Source organism: Salvia hispanica, chromosome 3 (assembly GCF_029641045.1).
Source record: "Salvia hispanica isolate PSC_SH4W2 chromosome 3, Shi_PSC_v1, whole genome shotgun sequence".
NCBI lineage: Eukaryota > Viridiplantae > Streptophyta > Magnoliopsida > Lamiales > Lamiaceae > Salvia > Salvia hispanica.
Window position 1 is genome coordinate 51,618,381 of NC_142694.1, and position 25,431 is coordinate 51,643,811.

General features: G+C 35.7%; 4 protein-coding genes across 4 annotated transcripts; 2 read left to right on the forward strand and 2 right to left on the reverse strand.

Annotated features, from left to right (window-relative positions):
• Positions 1-105: 105 nt before the first annotated feature.
• Positions 106-1,179, reverse strand: LOC125209079 (uncharacterized). The gene is made up of 2 exons (XM_048108679.2): positions 822-1,179; positions 106-729 (listed from the first exon to the last, which is right to left on the reverse strand). Exons 1-2 carry the CDS (start codon positions 1,149-1,151, stop codon positions 289-291), a joined length of 771 nt encoding a protein of 256 aa, XP_047964636.1. The 5' UTR covers positions 1,152-1,179; the 3' UTR covers positions 106-288.
• An 8,225-nt stretch (positions 1,180-9,404) lies between these two features.
• Positions 9,405-10,409, forward strand: LOC125212966 (protein BIG GRAIN 1-like E). The gene has a single exon (XM_048113282.2). It carries the CDS (start codon positions 9,505-9,507, stop codon positions 10,345-10,347), a length of 843 nt encoding a protein of 280 aa, XP_047969239.1. The 5' UTR covers positions 9,405-9,504; the 3' UTR covers positions 10,348-10,409.
• An 8,200-nt stretch (positions 10,410-18,609) lies between these two features.
• On the forward strand, positions 18,610-21,139 carry LOC125211804 (squamosa promoter-binding-like protein 6). Its single transcript, XM_048111739.2, has 4 exons — positions 18,610-18,835; positions 19,115-19,711; positions 20,184-20,287; positions 20,366-21,139. Exons 2-4 carry the CDS (start codon positions 19,191-19,193, stop codon positions 20,941-20,943), a joined length of 1,203 nt encoding a protein of 400 aa, XP_047967696.2. The 5' UTR covers positions 18,610-18,835; positions 19,115-19,190; the 3' UTR covers positions 20,944-21,139.
• Positions 21,140-23,521: 2,382 nt separating this feature from the next.
• CRC (Plant-specific transcription factor YABBY family protein) lies at positions 23,522-25,013 on the reverse strand. Its single transcript, XM_048110088.1, has 7 exons — positions 24,892-25,013; positions 24,601-24,735; positions 24,349-24,445; positions 24,159-24,207; positions 24,000-24,075; positions 23,850-23,906; positions 23,522-23,755 (listed from the first exon to the last, which is right to left on the reverse strand). Exons 1-7 carry the CDS (start codon positions 24,961-24,963, stop codon positions 23,750-23,752), a joined length of 492 nt encoding a protein of 163 aa, XP_047966045.1. The 5' UTR covers positions 24,964-25,013; the 3' UTR covers positions 23,522-23,749.
• Positions 25,014-25,431: the final 418 nt, after the last annotated feature.

Below are 25,431 nucleotides of genomic sequence, written 5' to 3' on the forward strand. Positions count from 1 at the left end.
TTTAGAGCTATGCTATGATTTTATTGGAATTAGGGCGTTACAGGTGATGTGCGAACAACATACATACAATTAATCCATACCAAATTATAAAACTTCATTCCCTGGTTCAGTGAAAAATTCAAACACCATACGATGTTTTAGGAACCCAAACTGTTACATATGCATAGTGAAGAAGGCATATTGGAAACAAGACAAAAAAAGTGGAATGCAAAGCTACTACTTCTTAGCCCCCATATTCATATTTTATATAAGTTGGACTAGCACGTGCCTCCTCATCGAGGTCGAACTTCAAACTTCAGGATGGCGCCACCATGCAGCCGGAGAGGACGACGCACAAGAACTTGGGAGTGGACTTGCACGCTGAGGAGTTTCAGCCGCTTGGCGGGGTGCTGAGTTTTTGGCATAGTTCTTGCTCTTAGCCAAACGGTTCACTACTACTACATCTGCTCCGACTTTGATAAGAGGATTGGGTGGCTGGTTTGTCGATTCACGATCAGAAACACCACCCTCATCAACGAAAAGCTTGCGTTTGACTTTGGATGTAGGGAAGATAGCGGGTGAATTGACTTCCACATCCCCATCTCCAAATGGTTCGGCCACGGTGGTGTCCGAGATGATGATCACCGTCGGAGACTGCTCCAATTTGACGTCGTCCATGCCGAACAACATTGCAAGCTTACTCCATATTGGCTCATGTTCGTAGTAGTACGCTCTTGCATAGGTGTTTTTCTGAAAAATCACGATGTATTATATTTATTTTATATCTATAAACCATGCACAGATAGCAAACCTTGTGGGAAAAAAAATATTGATGATCATACCTCAAAGATCTCCTTCCAAACATCATCATCGGCGGTGACGATCTTCTCCGGCCTGTTATAGTGCGTACCTTGATGAGCGGTGACCTCCTTAAAGGTCCGGTAACGCAGCAGCAAAATCTTAACTCGAGTTTTCAAGTCCCACTCAGTATAGCTTGTCCCCACCTTCCTTTCTATCTCCTTCATGGCAGTGAGCAGGAAGTAGCTTGGGAACTCATCGAGAGTCCACATAGTCTCATTCTTCAGGCGTATCAGTGTGTCTACCAACACATCGTCGCCTTCGGGAGTCCAAAGACCTTTGTACAGAAACTGACTTTGGCGGGGGATGTTCATGGTGAGAACCGAACAACAATATTTTTGATATGATAATTTGTTGAAGTGTGAATTGTCTGTTTCTACTTGGTTATCAATTTATAAATGGAATTTCGTAGCTAATAAATTTTTTGAATGACATTTACCTAACAAATAAATGATTAAGGGGTGCCGTCTAAATTGCAAAGGCAATTCCTTTTTATTCATAAATTTATACTCAGTGACTCAACCACCTCTTCATTAATGAAGAGGTGCCGCCTAAATAGTCAATTATATTGGCTATAGTCCTGAAAATGTATACTGTGTTGTCATTACTTCTTTGAAGAGGTAGTTCTACGGCTCATTTATTGGAGGAACAGCTCAAATACAGCTTGGGAACAAATCTTAGAACTAGTTTGCTCTAGATCATCTCCGCCGAAAACAACCCTCGAATCATGGCTTCCAATGAAACAAGCACAAACAACTAGCGAATAGGAATCTGCCCTCATACTGCAAATCTGCAACGGCTCAATAAAATTTCATTTTATTTAAAAATTTATTTTGATTTATGAGTATATTTCGGTATTTGTTGAAGGCCATACCAATTGAGTTTTGGTCTGCCAACAATGTCAAACAAGGGGAGAACATGGCAGCATTTTTCACTGTCCATTATCAAACATGGGGGGTGTTCATAACCAACTGCAATGATAAAGTCATCCTTTATGGAGGTTGGAAGCGTTTTCTTCGGGACAACGATGTTGAAGTCGGTGTACGATGCATGTTTCAGCTCGTTGATGCTGAAAATCTGCACTTTCGGGTCATATTTAGCCGCTAAGCACGTACCTCTTTCAATCTAATTCGTGCGCTTTCATTAGGATTGAATTCGTGCGCTTTCATTAGACGCTCTTGTTTTGACTACCTATTTTGTCTTCGGTATGTGATGTCCGACGCTCTGAGCATGTTTTTGCTTTAATGATAATGCTCCATGAAGTGTAGTATGAGATTGTCGATTAAGTCTTGAGGCATTATTTAATTACGAAGAGGTGTATGCTCACAATGAGCCAAGAAGAAATTTTTCTGCTCAAAATGAAATTTTTATTTGGGGAGTGAGTACACACAAATTCTAAATTGCCAAGTAATAATTTCAAAAAATAAATATTGACCAATTTACTAAGTTTATTAATATATTTTTTGTTACTCTTATAAAAAATTTATCGTCAGTATTATTAAATTATGCAAAAGTTTATTTTTTTTGGGATCTGATATGCTATTACTTCAAAAAATATTCTATTACTCTTATAAAGAAATCTGATATGCTATTACTCAAAAAGTATTCATAAAAATTACCAATTTTTTTTGGGATCCATATTCTACTTTTTAAAAATGCACGGTCTATGTATTAAATTAAAAAGAAAATGAAATATATATAAGTGATTTTAAAATAGAGAAGTGCAAACATAACAAGTAAAATGGACAACACATACACACAAAATATAATAGAGATGGATAAAGTTTGAAGTGATAATGATAGAACATAAAGTCATATAGGAAAGGTTCTTAGTTTAGTTGAATAACATATTCCAAATCATCTATTCATCCACATTTCTGTTGCAATGTTCTCTCGTAATTGGGTCCAGTTGGTGGTTGGCTCAATGGACTCAACAAACTGTGTACCAATGACCTCATCTTCATGTATTGGGTTGTACTGGGCACCATCTAGCTCGGCTTCTATCGGATCTATGGGCATCTCACGGCGGATGAAGTTATGCAACAAGAAGCAAGCCATTATTAGCCGGATCTGAGTTTTAATTGGATAAAAGGACGAACTACGAAGGATCCCCCAACGCATCTTTAACACGGCAAAAGCACGCTCTATAACATTACGCGCCTTGGTATGACGCATATTAAAAAGTTCAATTGGATTCTGCGGGGCCTCAGTACCCGGACCCCATTCCTTGAGGTGATACCTAACACCCCTAAAAGGTGTTAGGAACCCATTGCTGTTGGCATAACCGTTATCGCACAAGTAATAGCATCCTGAAATATATTCGACATTAAATACAACGACTGAGATTATAATTTTCATAAAAAATGAACTATATTCATAATAATCACTAGGGACAATGAAAGACCTTGTGGGACTTTTAGTCCATTTTGCCTTGACACCGCATCCCTCAACACACGAGAGTCTCCAGCTGATCCCTCCCATCCTGGTAGGACATACACGAATTGCATGTTACGGTCACAGACAGCTAGTGTGTTTGTAGCTATTTGCCCTTTCCGAGACCGGTAACGGGGTTTGTCTGTGCTACTCACTAACACGGGTATATGTGTGCCGTCCAAAGCACCTAGACAGCCCTGCAACCATGTGAAATCTATGTCAAATAAACGAATATCAGAACATGATGTAGCATATGGACACAGAGGATACCTTGAACCACTTCCATCGATTATCAGCACAATCGTCGCTGACTGGTGTAGATTTTGCAAGGAAAATTGAATACAATGACAAAACAGCACATAAGACCTTGTTTACATAGTATGAAACAGTGGCCCCCGACCTCCAAAACTCAAACTTAACGACCCTATTCTTTTTGTGGTGTGCAAGAACTTCAAGAAACATGGCAACTTGTTCCTCCACCCCAACGACCTTGCCGACGTGCAGCCCACCACGCTCAGTGAGAAGATAACACAGACGTGCGAATGTGTTACGATCCATTCGTATATTCTCAACACAGTTTGCATCACTCAAATGAAGTAGACGGTCAATTCTATGTAGTTGTCTAGGTACCCTACAAATCACATTGTACCGTTTAGCCGTATCGAGGATTCGACGCCTCGAACGGATTGTGCGAGCCCTCAGATACCTATGCATAAGTAGAATAGTCTCCCTCCGAAATATGGACATAATATCCTCAATCAACTGACATAGCCAAGCATTATTGGCATTTGGGTGCCTAATCTTCCGGTCAATTAAGTTCACACAATATAATATTGCTGCAACGAAATTAATATACTTTATATAACATAAAAAAAAAAGAACCTTAGTTTACGACTTCCCACTGAGGTTTAGATTCAGTTAACAAGATTTAAGCAAAACAACATCATCAATGAATTATATACAAAATGTGGCAAGATTGATAACATATAAGCATATCATAGACTACTTGAACAATCATCGTCTGGGACAACATTTATAGATGGACAATCAGAAACAAGCCACAAATATAGTAAAGTTTCATATTTGATCAACATGTACAAAAGAAGAATAAGATTCCAGCCAATACCTAGCCTGCGGATGTGAAGTCGACGTCGCTTCCCGAGCTGCACAGCTGTGGGAGAATACATTCAAATAAAGGGCATATCAATGGAAATGTATTCAATACACTTCGATATTTTCGTAGTAGTTAAAGCTTTATTTGGTGACCCATTGACATGGAAACATCTACAAAAATGAGAAATCCCCAAGACAAAATTACCTACAGCGCAGTTTCTGTGTTTTATGATGCCGATCGAGTTCCAGATCTGTCGAAATTTGAAAAAAATTGGATTTTCAGGTCACGTATCTAGATTCGCTCAACAAATTCACAAAATACACAAAAATTGATATGTGATGTCGAAGAATCCCCAACATATTCTTCAACCGTAGAAGAATATATAGATCTTCATTTTGGATGAGGAAGAAGCTCAAATTAAATCAAAGGAAAATGAAGAGCCTTACATGGGGAAGGAAAAGATGAAAAGGATTTTACAGCCTCTTTCCAAGCAATTTTTGGATGCGTTATCCCTTCCGACGACCCGCCGCTCTGAAAATTGAATGAGAAAGTGAATCCAATTTTCTCTTCACAGTTGAAGAAGATGGAGTGTAGTCTGCCACTTGACACGTCAACAGCGAGGGCAAGTTAGGGAATTAACCTCCACTTCTGGGTGCAAAACTCAATGCAGAAATAAAATCTTAGGTTTTTTGAATGATTTGAAATCTGGTCCAAAACGGGTGAATAGTGCGGGCCTGTCCTTTTATCTCGGCCCAATCAGATTGTAAATAGCAGAAGGCAAACACTATGAGATGCACAGATTTGGAGTGGAATCTGGGCATATCTGATAAGGTGAACAAGCCCTTAGTCTACAAACTATCTATAATATTTTTAAAGTGCAGGAGTAATTTTGTTGAAAAGTAAACTACAACAAAAAAAGAAACAAAATTTTATGACAGGACAAATGTGATAGGATTAGAAAGTATTAAAAGTATTAACACGCCTGCAATATTGACATCCTGTACGTGGGGACATTATGTATTCATTACTTATATTTTATTTATATCAAATGTAATAGTAGGAAGTATTATTAGAAATTTAGAACGAACATATCGGACACATGAACGTTACTCACACTACATTTATTTATCACAAAATTTTCTAGAATAAATTTTTTAGTGTTAAAACAAACTTTGTGTTGAAGAGTGCACGGTTGCTTTATGCACGTATGTCAAATCAGGGTTTTACCGACTATATATTCGTATGCTATGCGTGTAGTTCTTGAATCGCACTATAACTTTTACAGTATTTTTTTCCTTTTACAATTTGTTCAAGAGAAAAATAAAACTTATTAACAAAAAATTTGATTAAAATCAATATACAATTTAATTTATGTAAGTACTAATTATTTCCTAAACAAATTGGTACTGGGAGTATTTACAATAAAAAGCTTGTTAAAGATATTTTTAATGCAATTGTTTCTAAATATAAAATGCTTTAGAAATGATTCTTATTATTGGTGTCACAACTCAAATCGCAAATAGAAGCATCTTTCAAAAGTAAAAGATTAAGTTAATTTGTTTTAAATTTAGGAACACTTTCTTTTGCGTCCTTAATTATTGTTATTTTTTTAAAGGTTTCAACGCAAGTAATCGCTTCCCGATTTTTATGTCCTTAAAAGATACGCTTTATAGTGCAGAAAAGATGAGATATTTAGAATATTTACATTGGGCCTGCGTACATATATTTCGTTCACATATATAAACAGTAAACTCAATAATAGTAGTAGTATGATATTCACACATTAAAACACCAATTTCTGCCTAATTTGGGCCTCTGGAAAGCTCAACTTTTCTAAACACAATCAATAGTTGATTTCTTTTGCCCCAATCAACTCGGAAATTTATCATAACAAATTATGATTTTCGTTCGGGACAAATAAATGGACTATAATTAAAAGGGTAATCGCAAAACTAAATCACAAACTTATACAGATGGAGTAGTAATTTCGATCAAGCTAGTTTTCAAATGATTTCAAACAATACCATTTTTTATAACTATTGCAAATTGAGAGTTCCCTTTTTTTGACATTATTTTATTGCTAAAAAATCACCATGCATTGAGGTCTTAGATAATTGTAATTGATGCTACAAAAATCTGAGATCCATGTAAAGACATTATTTTATTGAATGACATACATTATTAAAGACATGTTTGGCCCATTTACAGTTAACCAAGGCGTACCAACATTGGTGTTTCATTTGGGATCACAGAATCTTGATTAAAAACAGTACTGTTAGTTTAGGATTCTCCATTTCTGTTCAATCAAAAGTCCAGAAACTATTATTATCTTAAATTATTTATTCATTATTTTTCTCTTAAGGGCAACAAGATAGGACTGATGAGAAGATAGTAGCCATGCAATGTAACTTTTAAACCCATGGTGGATAACAAAAGAAAGCAACCAAACATGTTATATGCATCCAAACAAGACTGCATATGGCCATTACACGTGTCAAGTAGCCTTTGGTTGATTACAATATCAAGGCTGGTTTTTGGACTGTCAAATACGGATAATTGTTAATTTGGTTAGATGTGATCATATGATATGTGATTTAAAAGATGTTAGTGGAGTAATACTAATATATTTCTGTTAGTTATAACCGGATGCATGTGGGCTAATCAATTGACTTTGTATGAGACCGGATAGGAGTCTTGGTAGGTTGAAATCAATCAAGATTATCTAATCATGTTTGTGAATTAATGTTATTATTATAATAAATCTTGTCTCTTATTCTAAAACAAAATTAAATAGACAGAAGCAGAAGATTGATAAGACAAGGTATAAGTGTGTATATATGCATATGGTAACTTATATGATTGTCTAATTGCTGACAAGCTGCAGTTGGTGGTTTCTAAACTTTGGTGCATGTACATATGCGATGTTACATGATTACAAGATATCTCTGGCATTATCTGATCTACAAATCTAATCTAATTATGTGGCTCTTATATATAGACATAGTGGGGCCCATATGTGTATGTATATGTAAAAATGAGAATAAGATATCTAGACATAAGATTCAAGTTCGAAGATCTTAATTTATGTATGATCAGATTGATGCTACAGCATTATATATATATATATGTACACGCTTTCTTTATAATAATGTCTTTAGTAATCTTTCTCACTAGACATAAAATATTGTTCGTATTTCTAAACTAAATTAAGTTGATCAGATGAAGTTCCAAATGATTCGGACCACACTATCAAAACAGACACTTCGGCTCAGATTGCCATGCAGACCTATCTATCCGAAAGCAATGTTTGATAGCGCCATTTGATTTTGAGATGATAAATTTGAGTTTGACAAATGACAACCCAATCCCCCCTCGCCAGAACCTATATTCCAGCTTCCTAATGGCTTAATACTGATAAATTAATACAGTAATAATATTGTCTTTACCTCATGATAGGCATCAAGAATAATTAATTTTAATAAAGGGTTTAAGGCTAGTTCAGAAAATGTTTTATTTAATCAAAATGGTGCAATATATTTAAGCTTGTATATATACTCCTCTACTCAGTTCCACATCAGGCTCCAGCAATCCGCACCATTTTTAATAGGCCGCAGAGGTTATCAAGCCATTTTTATACCAATTCAGATTATAAAATACAATCAATTAAAAATAATTTTTGTAAACGTTTTAATCTTAACCGTGCATAAAATTGATCAATTTGTAAAAATGTTAGAATTAAAGATTAGGCATCATAAAAACGCCATCTATATCATTTTGCAGCTCGCACGTGTTGCCATAAATGCTTCAATGTCATAGTCGAAAGACTAGAAGTTCATATCAATTCTATAGTAATTAAATGCTAATTATAGTCAATAAATTATTCAATTCTAACCAGCGGTCAACAAATTATTGGATCAATGCACCTTAATTGAGAATCGACTAACCCTATATTTAGAGGGAGTGTGACATATCGAAAATTGGATTTATGTATACTAGCATTTTGCAAGAAAATACATAATCATAGAAATATAAATAAGAGCTATGCAGCCCAACAATGTGATGACATTCCAACAACTCCAGTTGTAAATTAACCCAGTAGTTGATACCAATTTGTCCCCTCCAATAAAAAAACAAATTCAGTTGGAAGGCTAAATTAGTAAAGTAAAAATTTATGCCCCAATCTTGTTTGTCCTCCACAAGATAATGTTGCAGAGAAAACATATGATGATAAAAAATGAAACACCACTTGAAAGACCATAAGGTTATGAGAATCCAAGAAAGATGACATGTTTGCCCCCCACCTAGCACAACAACCTTTTGATTTTCAACATAAAAGGATAAAGGCCTCTTGCCATCAAATGCCCCCACACATCCAGTGGGCTCTCCCACTAAAACATAACTACCCAATTTTACCACTATTGCGACAAAGGACGACGAGTTTATCAAAATTCAGTGATACAGTATGTATTTTACACTAGGAACTAAAGCAAAGGAAAAGGAAGATTAGAATGGTACAAACGCATAAATAGACACCGTGAAATCCGGATCCATTATTTACACTATAAATTTTAGTCATTTACCATAATCTACAAATTACACATGACAAATTCAAGTCGCGAGCCATCATCTTGAGTTCTTTTTTTTTTTTCTATATTAATTTGATTTTTCGTGGATTGCACTTAAAAATTTATGACTAACGAAGAGTGAAATTTAATTTGATCTTAAAAATACTCATAAATGGAGCACATCCCACTATTAAAGTAGCTAAAAATACAATAAAATAATAAAGGTCTCGTGTCACATTAAAGAGAGTATGATTATCTCAATCCACGGGAGTAACTCAATGATGAAATTGCAAAGGAGTACAAATCAAAATCAAAATCAAAAGAGAAAAGGAAAAGGTATTGCTAGAGAAGGAGTTAAAAACTTAAAATTGCATAAGCTTGTTGTAACTTGTCATTAATAACATAATTAAGAATAGGATTATATCACTATATAAAGGACCCTAGAACACCAACACACTCAATTAAACTCACTTCTCTCTCTCACTCACATATAAAAATTTGGTGATTACAAACACTAATGCCATAAGCTACAACACACAACACACAACACACACTATGATTCTCCACACACAAAATCGTCACCAAACAAAGTCAAATTCCGCCTCCTCAGATCCAAGCAAGGTACGCAAAAACTCCTTCCACTGGCGGAGCGACTCCGGCGAGCTCGACGTTTTCGAGGCGGCGCGCTACTTCTCCGCCGCCAACGACCATCTCAACGGCGTCAGAGATCCAAACCGCCACCACCTCCCTCGCCGGAGCCTGGACGTCACGATCATGCGATCAAATCCAATTCCTCCAGACTACCATCACCAAATCACAGACCAAAAGCAACCGATCAAAGATCAGAGTAAAAAGTTCAAGCAGCCGAGCTCCCCCGGCGGCCGCCTCGCCAGCTTCCTAAACTCTCTCTTCAGCCAATCGTCGCTGAAGAAGAAGAAGAAATCGTCAAAATCCTCCGCCAAGGATTTGGAAGAGGAGAGCCCCGGCGGGAGGAGGAAGAGGAGGAGCAGCATCAGCCACTTCAGAATCACGAGCAGCGCCAAAAACGCCGCCGCAGCAGAGATCGGATCTGGATTTAGAACTCCGCCGCCTTACGTGATTACTCCGACGAAATCGCACAAGGAGGTGGCGCGATTCGCCGATCAGCGTCATCAAGCGGTTTCCGTGCCGATGAAAGGGACGAGTTTACAGCAGAGTTTGGAGAAATTGAGGGTTTGTGAGAAGATGAATTTGAAAAAATTGAGCGAAGAAGAGGATGGGGCGGAGAGTGATTCGAGTTCGGATCTGTTTGATTTGCCTAATCATGAATTGGATTTCTTTTCGAGTAGCTTGCCTGTTTACGAGACTACTCATATGGAAAGTATTAGAATTGGAACGCCTATTTCCAGCGCAACATAAATAGGAGTACATTTTTTTGGGATATATTCAACCATGCATGAATCATTTTTAGATTTTTTTTATGTTATTGGAGTATCTTTTAATCCCGCCAAACACCGTCGATAATCGTACGGGATTTCACATTGTATTACTTTCTTTGTCCATTAGTATTAAATTGTAGCTACGTGTGAAATTAGAAAATACTCCATCTTTTTCTCAATACAAAAACGAGGGTAATGTCATAAGGGAAAAATTATAGTGTGATGATCATGCAGAGGATCCATGCTTCACCCTATCATCATCAATCAGGTCTTCGACTTGAGTAGGAATAATATGATAAATCTTCAGCGTATTGTTCTTCACATCTACAACTCTGCCCATAAAGTCTGTCAGCCGATTCAATTAACGAAAGCAATGAACAACTTTAACATTCTGAACTTTATGGATTTGAAGCTTGACGGAATATACCAGATTTTACACCATTCCACAATCTACATAAGTGTTAAGGAGGTAGAAAGCAGTTAGGATGTCTGTTTCAATGATAAGATGATCAAACCTTCGATTTTTGGTCACCTTTAGTCTCACATGGAATGAACATTAAGCACATTGCAAATGTCTATACTTATGTTGAATCCTCGCAAGCTATTATCGCCCCTGAATACACTTTCCTTATTCGTGCCATTTTTTTTTATCGTGCCTTCCATAACATCTGTATTAAACGTGATCCATTCCTTTTCAAGTGTACACCATGTATCGTGTTTTGCACATGCAACACTTCTCATCAAAACTCCTTGGCTATCATAGTCCACATTGTTAAAAATAAAATCATTCCATGTAGAAAGAATGGAACATTGCGGTGTATTTCAAGTTTGTACACATATAGTTAGCCGAGTTTCTTGTTAGCTTTTGCTTTTAATTAATTTTTTCTTTATTCGCATAGAATTAATTTGTTGTTTGCTTTTTAATATGTTGTGCTCCAAAATATGATTAAAGTGCAAAGCATTAAAACTGTTAATCAATGATTAGAAATCATACATTTTTTGATAAATGGCGAGAAGAATTAAAGATGGCATCATCACGCATCAACAACCATCTTTCTTCCTTTCCCCTTTTTCTTTGTTTCGTGTGCCGCCAATGGGAATTTTATTTGGAAGTTGGTGACGTGGAGTGGCATTGAGTTAACAAGTGTATTAATACAGTCCCCGCCAATACTATAATTTGACATGATAATTATAAGACTATTCACGCCCAAATACTCCTTCCGTTCACGATTAAAAGTCTCATTTTTAAATGGCACGGATTTTAAGAAATATTAAGAAAAGTGGGTGGAAGAAAATTAGTGAAATAGAAGTCCCACTTGTATATATTAGTTTTAAATAATATGTGAGTGGAATGAGTTATTGGAACGTTGGGTCTCTTTACCATTTATGGTAATTATGAACCGGGACTCTTATTCTTGGACGGACCAAAATAGAAAAACAGGACTCTTATTCGTGGACGGAGGGATAAGTACCAATAAAAATATAAACCTAAATTAAAATATAATTCTATTCTAATTTTAATTTAGCTTTATATCTTTAGGTTCACATGCATTAATTATATGCAGTGTATAAGACTCATAAGACTATTCATAGTGGTACGTAACAATTAGACAATCTCATAACATTATTAATTGAAAACTAGACTGCCACGGTCTGTTAGCAAAGGAAAAAGATATTAGCTTGGAGATCAAGAAACGTGTTAGCTTGGAGGACAAAAAACATATTAGCTTAGAGGACAAGAAATACATTAGCTTGGTGCCCAAGAATACTTGAAGCATAAGTTTTGTAGTAATACACTATATAAGGGTGTCATATTATTGAAGAACCAATCAAGTCATCTATCAAAATGTAGTCTTCAAAGTTCTTCGATGTTCTTTAGTTTTAGTATTTACATTTCTGCATTTCAATTCTATTATTCAACATGGTATCAGAGCAGGTTCGATCAAAGGATCGTTCATTGTCTCTATATTAAAAAAAAAGAGAGAAAAGAGTCTCCAGCTGGACAGTTCTTTTTCAAATCTTCAAATAAGATGCACAGACCACCAAGGAAAAGTCCGAGAATGGCAGCCAAGAACCACAACAGAGGAAGAGAGAAAGGAGGCATTCTAGTGAAGGAGGTAGAGCCAGTCGCAAGGCCACAAAGGCTAACTGCAGATCGGGAACGCCGAGGTGGCTGAGAAAAGCCGTTGATGGTGGAGCCAGTAGCAAGGCCACAAAGGCTGCTAGAGAAACTTTGATCGGCGCCAGAAGCCAACAACGGAGGAACAGAGCAAAAGCTCCATGGAGTTCAACGATTACTAGCTGATTTGGAGGTGGCAGCGAGCCATAGATCCAGAGATAAAATCTGAATTCAAGGAACGTTCGGCCGAGGGGGAGAATAAGGTTTCTGACCGGATGATTCCCCTTTAAATTAGATGAATATGCCAGTGGTGGAACGGCCACCGAAAAGGAACAAGCAGACCGTCTGGAAAGGCAAACGCCGATGGGAGGAGAGCGTGGACGTGAAAACATTGCTAAGAGAAGAGGCGATTGTGTTGCAGCACCAACGAGATCAACCCTGTTTAATGAACCATCCGACTGAGGGGGAGAGTAGTACCACAGCCGGATAGTTCCACCCACAGTACCGAGAAACCAGAAGGAGGCGGCTCATCAGAATGAGGAGTCACCATGCCCGGAGAAGAAGGCTGAACTGCAGCCGAAGAGAAAATAACAACAGTCAAGATAAGAAGGAGTTCACGGTTTGTCCAGCCGAGAGGGAGAGTAAGAATGCGACCGAACAACCGAACAACTCCTCTCCAAATCTATGGTAGCCGTGAAGGCCAAAGAAGACCGATTTGATATCGCCGGAATGGCCTGAGAGAAGGCTATCATACCGAAGAAAAAGACGACAAGTTATCCGGTTGAGAGGGCGAGATATTGACCAACTGGATGACTCGTCTTCAAAGCAGAACCACTAGTGGAGAGAATACCGCTGGAAAAGAGCTCAATCCCAGACACAACCGCATGAAAGATTGGCAAGACAACCCGGATAGGTAAAGCAGTCGAAGAATAATCCGACAGAGGGGGAGAAACAATACCCTGCTGGAAGAGACGGAGTCGCCAAGAGGGCTAGAAGTAATAGGTGAATACTGGTGAAGTTTCATCAAGATATCGGTGTTGAAGTCAGAAGATCCTCGAGAAAAAGTGATGATCATCCACTGAGGAGAGAGAGAAAGAGAACCGCCACACTGTTGGAGGAAGTTTGGGGCCCAAAGTGGTCACCGAGAAGTAAATTTGGGCCTAGTGGTTATTAGGCTCAAGAAAGAAAAGAAATGAAAATAATGAGCTCATAGTTTGAGTTTGGAATGGACCGAAAATTGTCTAAGATGGCTCCTAGATACGAGCTAAAAATATCTATGAGGCTCCTAGATACGAGCAAAAACTGTCTAGATTAGCTCCTTGACATGAGTCAAAACTGTCAGGATTAACTCCCAGACACGAGTTAAAACTGTCTAAATGAGCTCCTCGACAAGAGTAAAAACTGTCAAAGATGGCTCCTGGATACAAGTTAAAACTATCTAAGATGGCTCCTTGATATGAGTTAAAACTATCTAAGATAGCTCCTAAATATGAGTAAAAACTGTTTAGACAAGCTCCTTGACACGAGTTAAAATTGCCAACAAAAAATTGAAGAGCTCCTTGACACGGGTTAAAACCGTCAACAGAAAATTGAAGAACTCCTTGAAACGAGTCTAAACTTTCAATGAAGAAAAATGAAGAAGCTCCTTGAAAAGAGCCTAAACTTTCAATGAAGAAAAATGAAGCAGCTCCTCAAACTTGAAAATTGAAATCGTGCAAGTTAAGTATCGAAAGATTCGATTCTCAACTTGAGGGGGAGTGTTGGAATGAAGAAATCAATTAAAAGAAAATTAAGGAACCAAGACAGTCAACTCAAGAAGCTTTGAAGATGTTCTTTGCAAATTGAGTATCGGAGATCCCACTATTCAATTGAGGGAGAGTGTTAGTAAAGGAAAAAGATATTAGCTTGGAGATCAAGAAACGTGTTAGCTTGGAGGACGAAAAACATATTAGCTTAGAGGCTAAGAAACACATTAGCTTGGTGCTCAAGAATACTTGGAGCACAAGTTTTGTAATACCCTATATAAGGGTGTCATATTATGGAAGAAGCAATCAAGCCATCTATCAAAATATAGTCTTCAAAGTTCTTCGATGTTCTTTAATTTTAATATTTACATTTCCGTATTTCAATTCTATTATTCAACAAGGTCCATCTATGACGTATGCTCTTGTTGTCCTTTTAGTAGTATTTTTATTATTTTCTTCTAGACAATAATATATATAAAAAATTATGGAAATTGAGTGTTATTAAGAAAAATTATAAGAAGAAGATTATATAATTATAAATGCGGGTCCGCGGATTAAGATTCCGTGTGTGTATCCCCTATTTTCAACGCTTCTTTTTAGGTTGATCGCCAAAGTTGCTAGCTAGATACTTGCTTTTCATGAAACACATAAATTTTTATTATACTATAAATGAATCATAGGATGATCAGCATAGAAATTAATTCTAAACTTTTTTTAAATTAATTAATATTATAAATCATAATTATTCATGATCTAAGAACTACCCCACCTAAAAAATAGTAATAGGGAAAATCAAAGCCACATCTTCGCCCAAGATATTTTCTGAATGTGAATGATTAGAATAGAAATGTGATTGACAGGCATAAAGTTACCATTTGGCATTAAAAAGAAATCTCGACTTCTAGAGTGTCCGAATAATTTTTCTTACGTAGGGTTTTAGAGGAATGTGAAATAATTACTCCAATTAGGTCGTTTGCAATTTTTTTGAGTTGTCTAACAGTACTAGTACTAATGAAGACAACAAAAAAAGTGATTAATATCTTTTTCAAACTTACAGTTGCGACGGTTTAATTAAAGAAACCAAGAACATTTATATGTCTACAATAATCACAAAGAACTGAACACCGAAAATATATACAGACATTATTAATATTTAATTTTCCAATTAAAATTAAATAACTCAAATTATTAAAATATAATTACTAATTTTTTGTAAAAAATTAAAGACCATATGCTAGATGATAGCAAACATAAAACTATTGTAGTTTAGAATTATTATCGGTTATCAATTTCCATATTTATCGAATATATTTCAAAAATAAAGATTAAGTAGTACTCCAGATCCACATATTTCAAAAAAAATAAAAACTCCTAATTACAAAAGTACGAGCAAACCGCACACCATTGTCCACATATGCGTGTATAAATAACAATAGTAGATAGGAAATAGCTATTATAATTTATTTAAAAAAATGAAATTATTCCGTGCAAGACAATATATAGGGTAAACTACAAATTAGAGACCTTAACAAATGCTCATTTTTTGTTTACTTGCAAAATAGAGCCCTTAACAAATGTTCATTTCTTTGAGTCCATTTGTTTGCTTGTAATGTTCATTGTTGTTTAGGGGGCATCATACTGAAAAAATCAAGAAGGCTGACATGTTAGTGTACACTTAAAATGGGGCGGCCTTATTGAGGCCCATTAAGTGCAATACTATTGGACGTATAAAATATACAGGAATAAACTCAAAATTAACTTGGGAAATCATAGTGAATGTACGATAATTAAGAAATGAGAAATTTTACATGAACAGAAGTTATAAGTTATTGTTGTGATTACACGTCGTACTTAGACGGTGCCTATTGATCCTATTGAGGAATGAGGAGTATGATATAAAGTTAATATTGCATTCGTATGTTAGTTAACATTTTTAATGTATTCATTGCAATGAATTTACTCATTTAATTAGTGACTTTTTAAGATCGGCCGATTTTGAAAATGAAGTTGAATCGATGAAATTAAGTTTGGTTCGGATAATCCAAACCGGAACATTAAACCGAACAAACAAAGGTGTCAAAATAATTATTTATGCAAACATTTTTAATAAGAAATATACTTATTTATATTTAAGTGGTGAGTAAATAGTGTAATTCAAATGTAATCCGATTCGATTTGCCAAGTCTTCAGTTAAATTCTATCATAATTATATTTATAGCTTCATATTATTACTTCCTATTCTCATTCTTATCTAACATAATTCACGAGAGAGAATATATTTCATAGTGGAGTACTATAGGTAAGTTTTAGTTAAAAATCTGACTTATAAATCTTGCAAGAAAAAAATGCATATTAATTAGATAAGTTGTACTACTAGTTTTTATTATTTTATCTGCAGTACTATATTATACAGTACTTACAAGTTACAACGATGAGATAAACCTAATGCAAATATTTTTATTCGCTCCACGTGATTAATTATTTTGAAGTGTTTTCAATAAAGTAAGATAAGCATTTTGTACATCCTTTCTTCTTCTTTTTTTGTGTTTGTTTTTTGTTTTCGTAGTTTTATTGCATTTTCAGCTCATGAGAATAGTTTATTAGAATGTTAGTAATTCATCGAATCAAAACGTCCTAATAACTACTCGTTACTAGTACCATTTAATTTAGAACATGGAGCATTAGTTAAAAGTAAATTTTTGTTATAATTAAACTTTTCAAGGAGTATTACAAAATTGACTAAACTAGAAAGTTTAATTACTATATAGTTCAATTTTGCAGTCATGATCAACAATAACAACCGCAATGAGAAATCAGACGCGAAACAAATAGTCATATCAATCCCAAGCTATCACGCGTCACACTATAATTCTATAAATATATAGGTATATAGGACCTAAATTTCTAACTTGCTATATCGGAATAAGTTGTTGTCGAAAGATCAGCGGCAACAAAAGTTGATCCATGGACACAATCAATTTAACAGACTAATTAAAAATGTTATTAGTATCTATCACTTTAATTAACTAAAGGCCCCATTGCCATTGCTTACTAGTAACCATTGGCCGAGAATATACAGCCTTAATGTGGGAATAAAGCATATTTGAAACCTAAATCAGAACTAAAGTTCTTCAGTAGACATACCTACTTACCTGCAATGGCAATTCTTAACTAATAAGTTAGATCTTTTTTCGGAGATTCTTTTTTTACACAAAGATTCCATAGTTTGCTTGCTATTAAAAGAAATTCTTTGTTTTGCGTCTGGTCTTGTGAGTTCTCTCCCATGGAGTACTATATTTCTTATCTTTTATTATCACTGAGAGCACTAGCAATGATGATCTATCTCTAGAGTCTATCTCCATTTTTTCTTGCCACGACAGTAGACCCATCTCAGAGCCTATCTCCCTGCAATGAAAGCCCATCCCAGAGCTCATCTTATTTCCACATCATCACTATGTATATATGTTTCACTTTTACTTGTTGGGGTAAACTAAAGACAACATAATATACGGCAAAAAATAATTTTATTAAAATCAAAATAAAACATCCTACATTACAAAACAAGATAAAGATAGATAAAATGTGAATTGATGTAAAATTGCTGAAGTTCATATTAGCATAGAGAGAAATAAAATTGAAATTGAGATTGGAAATGGATGAATGTAAGAATTGATGGGGAATGAGGCCTATGTAGTGGATTAAAAAATGAATTAAGTTAAAAGAAAAAAGAAAAAAAGTAAAAAGGGATATCGGCAATGGGGCGGAGCCGATGGGAGATAGGCCTCCTCCCCATAATGGTGGCCTATGAGAGCCGATGGGGGAGCCGATCGCTCAGCCCTTGCGATCGGCCCCCATTGCTAGTGCCCTAAGGAAAACAATTTCATACAAAATCTCACATATAAAAATATACAGAAATATAATTACAAAGGTTATAATAGGAGTTTCATAATCTCATTGTAATTGGTAACGAAAATTTTTAAATGTTCAGAAGTTGGTTCATATATTAATGCGAGCTTGTGGGTCCGTCGTGAATAATGATCAAAGTTATGGTATCTATCATATCTATCAAATATGAGAATTAAAAAAATTAAGCCACTAATGAATTACAATAAAATATTATATAGTTGATATTTAAAATTTTAAATGACTTATACATATAATTGTCGCATCCTCATTCCTCACAGAGAATGTGCATCATATTTTTCGTTTTACTATCTTTTAATCAATATAAACTTTACTACTATTAATTGAACTTTAATATATTTAATGTTCAATTGAATTTACAGGTTTGTTAATATGAATTTTATAAGTTTACAATCCTTAAAAAAATATGCAATGAATAGAAAAAAAAATCTTCCCTTTTCCCCAATTTCTTTGTTTCACACAGTCACACACGCAAAAATCCACGCACATATCCATCGAAAAGCTATAAAAAGAGCTGGAGTTTGGCCTTTTGTGTGGGGTAGTGGGGTAGTGGAAATGATTTGACTCTCTTCACTCTTCACTGCTTTCGCTTGCTGCCTCTTTCTTTCAATAAGTATAGTCTATTACTCTCAACGCGGCCTTCTGCAAAACCACAATATATCTCTTTACTGTTCACAGAGGTATGCGTTGACAACTTCTCGTAATGTTTCTGGATCAATTTCTCAATTGGGTCTGGCTATAAAGATCTTGTTTTGCTATATTGTGATTCTTGTGAATGATTCAACTGTGGGGATTATGTTTTTTGCAGCTCATTTGTATCGTTTTTGGACTTGATTGAGTGGGTACTTTTTATTCAAATTGCTTACTTAGTTTTGTTAATACTTCCAATAAATCTTTGAACCTATAATAAGACAGCCTTTTGATTCTGATAATTGATGATCCTGATTTTTATTTGATAGGAGTAATTTATTTCTTTATTGGGCTCGAAGGATCAAGAACAGTTTTTGCATAAGCAATTTGAGTGTAGTCCTACATATGGAGTTTATGAGCTGTGCTTTTGAGGGTAGAGCTCTGCTGTGTAGTGATGACACAGATTTTGGGGCTGATAATCTCACTAGTAGTAGAAATCTGTTACATAAGTGGGATGGAGAAGATGAAGTAGACAGCATAGGAGTTATAAAGCCTCTTTCGCCCGAAGCAACAAGCAAGCCCTTTCTTGCTGATCAATGCTCGGACAGTAATGGCGATCGTCATTCTGGCAAACCTGTTCAGGAGATCACAGTAGACGCGTTAATGGAATTTGGCATGAGAATTCCAAGTTCTGCAAATAAAGCCAAAGAGGAGAAGTCTTCTCCAGAGCCTTCAGTGTCAGCAAAACGAGCAAAGCTAATAAATTTGCAGTCTCTGGTTCCAACTTGTCAAGTTTTTGGGTGCAACAAAGACTTGAGCTCCTCAAAGGATTACCATAAAAGGCATAGAGTGTGTGATCTTCATTCCAAGACTGCTGTGGTTATTGTTAATGGCATCCGGCAAAGATTCTGTCAGCAATGCAGCAGGTAGCGGATCCTCTCTTTATAGTTTATACTTGTTCGAGTATCTGGATAGACTATTTTTGAGACTGCTTTTTCAATTCCTCGTAGCAGAGAGCTTCTTTTACACCTGTTCATGGTTTTGAATCAATAACTATTGAGTGTAGGCTGACCTGCATATCTACTTATTTAAGCTGATGTAGACGAACTCTCGATAACTGAAATCATGTACAAGCAAAAATCTTGATTATGTAGCTAAAGATTCAGATTACACTGTGGCATGAACAAAAACAGCTGTTTATTTTCAAATATAAATGATTGTGGATAGCCTCTGTTGGTTTATTGCAGTACTTCTATTTGTGGTATATGGTGTCGGAATCTTGATATATTTGAAGTCGTTTTAAGCGGTGGTGCCTCTTCTTTTACATAATTTTTGTATGAGTTATCAAGTTAGCCATTTTATTGGTTTCCTTCATGAAGTTGCTGGCTTGAATTGTAGGTTCCATTTGCTAGCTGAGTTTGATGAAGGCAAGCGTAGTTGTCGCAAGCGCCTTGCTGGTCACAATGAGCGGAGACGAAAGCCTCAATTCAACGCTCACTTGGGTAAGGCTGCAATCCTAATTCATGTACAAATGAGTCAAATGTTGGGTGATTAATATGTTATTTTTTTTTCTTTTGCAGGTTCCACATATTTCACAGGAGATGCATCAAATTCCTTCATTTTCTCGAGAATTCTTCCAGGTGGTCTCTTCGGTGTGCAATGCAACGACAGGCGCCTTAAGGCGCAAGATGAGCCAAGACAAACATCTCAATTAGCACTAGATGTGAAGCTCAGTCAATCAGTCCTGTGTTTCCATGGTATGGGGAAACAGTATCCTAAGAGCTGTCTCAACACGCCATCACCACTCCCAGAGATGAATTCGAGCTCAGATTCAGGCTTTGCTCTCTCTCTTCTGTCAGCTCGAGAACACACCTTAAGCACGCCAATGGCTCAGAATTCTACCACAGCTCTCGGAGAAAGTTCTTCCAAGAACTTCACTCCGGTTATTTATAGCTCTAACGGAGACAGAGTCACCATTAGTACAGAGATTCAACCAGAGCCTCACGGCCTAAAGCCAACGAACCCTCTGTCTCATCAAGGCGCAAACACGGTGAGTTTGCTTGAACTGTCTTTGCATCTGCAGAGAGTGGAACAGCAAAAGTATTATGGCCAGATCAAGATGGAAAACGATATCTTCTGCGACTCCACGATTGCATGAAGATCAAAGAAGATGCATGTATTTCTGCACAGGAGCCCAAACCAGGACTCCAACATGTGGTGATTAGTGTTAGTGGATGTGTGAATGTTGTTGTGTTAGGAAAATTCAAGTTTTTGAAAGATGTGTGCCAATTAGCAGTAAATGTTATGTGGCTGTTCTTGAACAGTTTAAGTAAGTATTATGTTTTGATGGTAAATTCTGCTAGTAATCTTACCTCTGTGAATATGTAATTATTTATTTTGCAAGTTTTCATATTTTCTGTTAAAAACTCTTAAATCTTGTCTCACATCGACTTGGTGACGATCCTAGCCTATCTATATAAATATGGATAACCTTCCCCTTATAAGGCCTTTTTAAGGTGTGAGTGACCCATTTTTAATATTTTACCCAAATTTCACCTTGTTATAAATAAGAGAGGACTTGCTATTGGTTCAGTCAGTTTGAGTTGACAGTACTTCATTTGTAGCGGAGTAATATTTTGAATCGTACAAAGTAAAATATGTGGGGAAATTAATAATGTATAATTGGGTAAGAAAAATATTGTGAATAACAAATTTGCATTGCAAATAATGAATTAAAATTTTTGGAATATGCGCATCTCATGGAATTCCAGCACATCATCATGATTCATGAATTAGTTTCCTAAAGCGGCGACTCCATATAGAATTTGGTGATGTAAGTGCTAAAAATTGTTCTTTTAACTTTGATTCAAATTTAAGTGCTCTGCCGAGACGAATTTGACTTGACATTTATTTTCCACATTTCTTCTTCATTTGCTTTTCACTTTGGTGGTTTTTGCTAGATTTTAATTTAGCTAAACTGATCTTGGTAAAATAAATCCAATTAGGACTGAAGAATGAATAATGAAATAAAAAAGTGAGTGGTTTAATAAATAATTCTCTGCTGCAATTTTCGTGTGTTCTCATGCATGTGTGTGCACGTGTGTGCCCACATACGGTAAGTCTTTAACTTTGTAATAAAGTTGTACGCGTGCCTAATCCCAATTACAATAATGCACCCCTTTATTAATCACTACTAATTGTTTGATTTTTAGTGATATAATTGTAAGTTCCTTTTTGGTAATTACGTCATTCGACACGAAATGAAACATATCCATGAATGTTGTTCTCCAAGTTAATTTATTTTATTTTCAAGTATTAACCAATTTCAGAATTGTGTTTGAATTTTATTTATTTGAATTGAGCAAGCCTTACTCGCGCTATTTAAGAAATTTTGTAGCTACTTAATTATATAGTACTACCTTTTATTTCAGTATCTCTTGGTAAATTAGAAAATAAATTGACCTTTTTCTGAGACGATAGAGTTTCACGGTTATCAAGCTAAAAAAACTAACTAATTAAATACACCCTCCGTCCGCCAGAAGTCTCATTTAATGGCGAAACGAGTTTTAAGAAATGTTAAGAAAAGTTGGTGGAAAAAAGTTTGTGAAATAGAGGCCCACTTATATTAAATGAAATGTGAGTGGAAGGTGAGACCCTATTATCATTTATTATAAAAGTGAACCGAGACTCCTATTCATGGACGGACTAAAATGAAAAAAATGAGACTCTTATTCACAGACGGGGGAAATACTGGGGGAATACTGCGTAACTAAAGTAATTGGATTTTGTATCCAACTCAAATCATTTGCATACTTAGCTTTAATGAGTGGCGAAGCATGTTTGTTCATTTATTTATTTTATTTGACTGAACTCTTGTCTTCATCATGTATGAAATCATGGTAAGATACGGAAGCACGTGTGGAGGACCTAGTTGGTTTGTTTGCAACCATAATGAACTGTTGATTAGGGACCACTAATTTATTAGTATTAAAACAGATAATTCATTAATTAAAGTAAACATTACACAGTCATATTATTGGAAATATATGACTATTTCTCAAAGTTGATTATTTTAAATAAATATTTAATGTATTAGATTTATTTCTAAAATATTTTGGCATCGATCCCAACCGAAGATGAACGGTATAGGGCTTAATTTATTGTCTTTCATTAATTTTTGCAACCACTTAACCTAAGATTGATTGCTTCAATTTCAGAAACTATAGTGGGACGTGTTAGGTTGCAAGCTCATATCACATCTAAGAAGGAGAAATATTGGAAACAAATAAGTAGAATATAAGTTTTGTCAAATCTCAATTAGTTTAGGTCGGGCCTGGAATTAATGACTCCGTTTAGGGTTGTTCCCTGAAGGACTCGGTTAGAGTCGAGCCCAGGATGATCGAGGGGTCAAAGCCAGAACGACCCATATTTGAATGACTGAGTCGGGCCACAAAAACTCGATGTGTTGATTTCTCGGTTAGAATGAGACGTTTGTTGGGTTGAAAACCCATATCTTTATACGTGCATCAAATTAAACTGTATGTATGAATCTCGTAACATTGCAATTGTACAAGCACCAAACTGGTTTGTTATTGGTTGCTAACTAATTCTCGACTGTATGATATAAATTTCAGTAAATTTTGTAGCTATTGGAGATTTGTAAAAGTTGCTATCTTATAGAGATCATGGTTGCCCGATCGACTTCCCTAAATAGCTTCTAGAAATTACACCACATCTCGAGTAACACAGTAATCTTTATTATGTAACATTCATTAGAAAAAAACAAAAGCAGCAGTACTGATCACTCCAATGTTTAGCTACAAACATAACAAGTTACATGGAATACAAAGCTTCAAAAGCTCAAGTCTGAAGACTAAACTGAATTTAACATATTTCCATCCCCTAAATTGTCTTAAAAACCACCCAAATTTCTCTTGATCACCCTCAGCCTCCCTCCATGTTTATCAAGCCTGAGAGAGAGAGAGATATCAGATGAGAGTAACACAAAAAGAAAGGCTCACTTCATTTGCAAGAAACATGGCTGAATCAAGATTGCAATTTTACCTTGTTAGTGCTGGTGGAAGCATTCATCTGTGGAGTGTTTGGAATGTACCTAGCCCACTGTCACAATTATTAAAAACCAATCAATTTATTTTTACTAAGAAAACTCATCCAAACACATAGATCCCCTTTTAGGGTTTTCATAAAACTCACATTTTTTGCAGCTGCACTGAAAGCCTCTCTGTGTGGTATCTCTGGATTTGCCGCTTTGATGCGCTGTATCTCTTCTCTGGAGATTAATCAAAAATCATTTCTTTTTCTCATTTAAGAAAGTAGCATAGTTATTTATAAAAAGAAAAAGAGTCTCCCTACTTCATGAACCGGTTGTAGGCAGATGGAAGCCTATGCTTCTTCTCAGGAGCTGCAAAATACATTTTGTCAGTTTTAAGTTTCTTTCTTCTCACAGTAGAAATCCAAGATTTAGGGTTCAGGGTAAACTTAAATCAGCATGAAATTTGAAACAATATCATTAATCAATTAATTAATTAGGAGATGTACGTACGTTTGACCACGAATGGAGCTTTAGGCGAGGAGGGCTCACTGGAAGTGGATGAAGACGATGATGCAGACTGCCCCTTCTTGAATTCATTGCAGAAAGCCTGTTCAAGCCACATAATAATTAATTAATTTTACATTATCTAGCTAGCTAGAGTTAATTTCTTATAAATTGAAATAATTGCTTGATGTAATCCTAATAAAAATTACAAAGAGAACTAGTATGAAAACCCCTAATAGTATAAAAATATTATGTTACCTGGTAATGAAGACTTGTTTGATGATCATAGCAGTGTCCTTGGGATTGAGGTTTTGTGCTAAGAAACGAGAGATTACTGCAATGCCCACATTTCACTGTCAGAGTGTCCAACAGTCTCTTGCATGGGATCCCAACCTATTATTTTTGTCAACCAAAATATCTAAAAAAATTAATTAAACACACATATGAAATTGTACTAATCAAACTTGGCATACTATATCTATAACAAACACATGTGAAATTGTACTAAGTTTTGCATGCAATTTGAGAGTAATTACGAAGTGTATATACCGCGAGAACGGTGTTGCAGAAGGTGCAGCGGACGTAGCAAACGTGCTCGGAGGCAGGTTGAGCCAAATCCATGGTGATGAATATTGAAGGTATAATGTGAGATTGTTGGGTGAGAGATGAAGAGGAAGGGGAAGAGAAAATGAATAAGCATATTTATAGAGAGAGATGCTATGTATAAAGTGAAAATTAGGGCTTGAGGTGGTGATAGCACCAAAGAGGAAATTCTAGGGTTACTAAGCTTCTCATATGGTACTAACATTTTAGACTATCAAACAAATTATAGGGGTGGCATGCCCACTCAACAACCTGGTAATAACTATATTTAATCTATCAAATGTATTTCATACAATTCAATGGATCTGGATCAATTCAATATAAGGATATTTTGTTTTGGTATGGATGGTAAAAAAAACCATATTGATCTTTAGCTTGACACGCCATGGTGTATATGCAAGGTAAAAAGTTAACGGTTAGATACCAATTTAATGCACCAACTCAAAAAATTCTCAATTTTTACACGAATTTTATCTTATTTTGCAA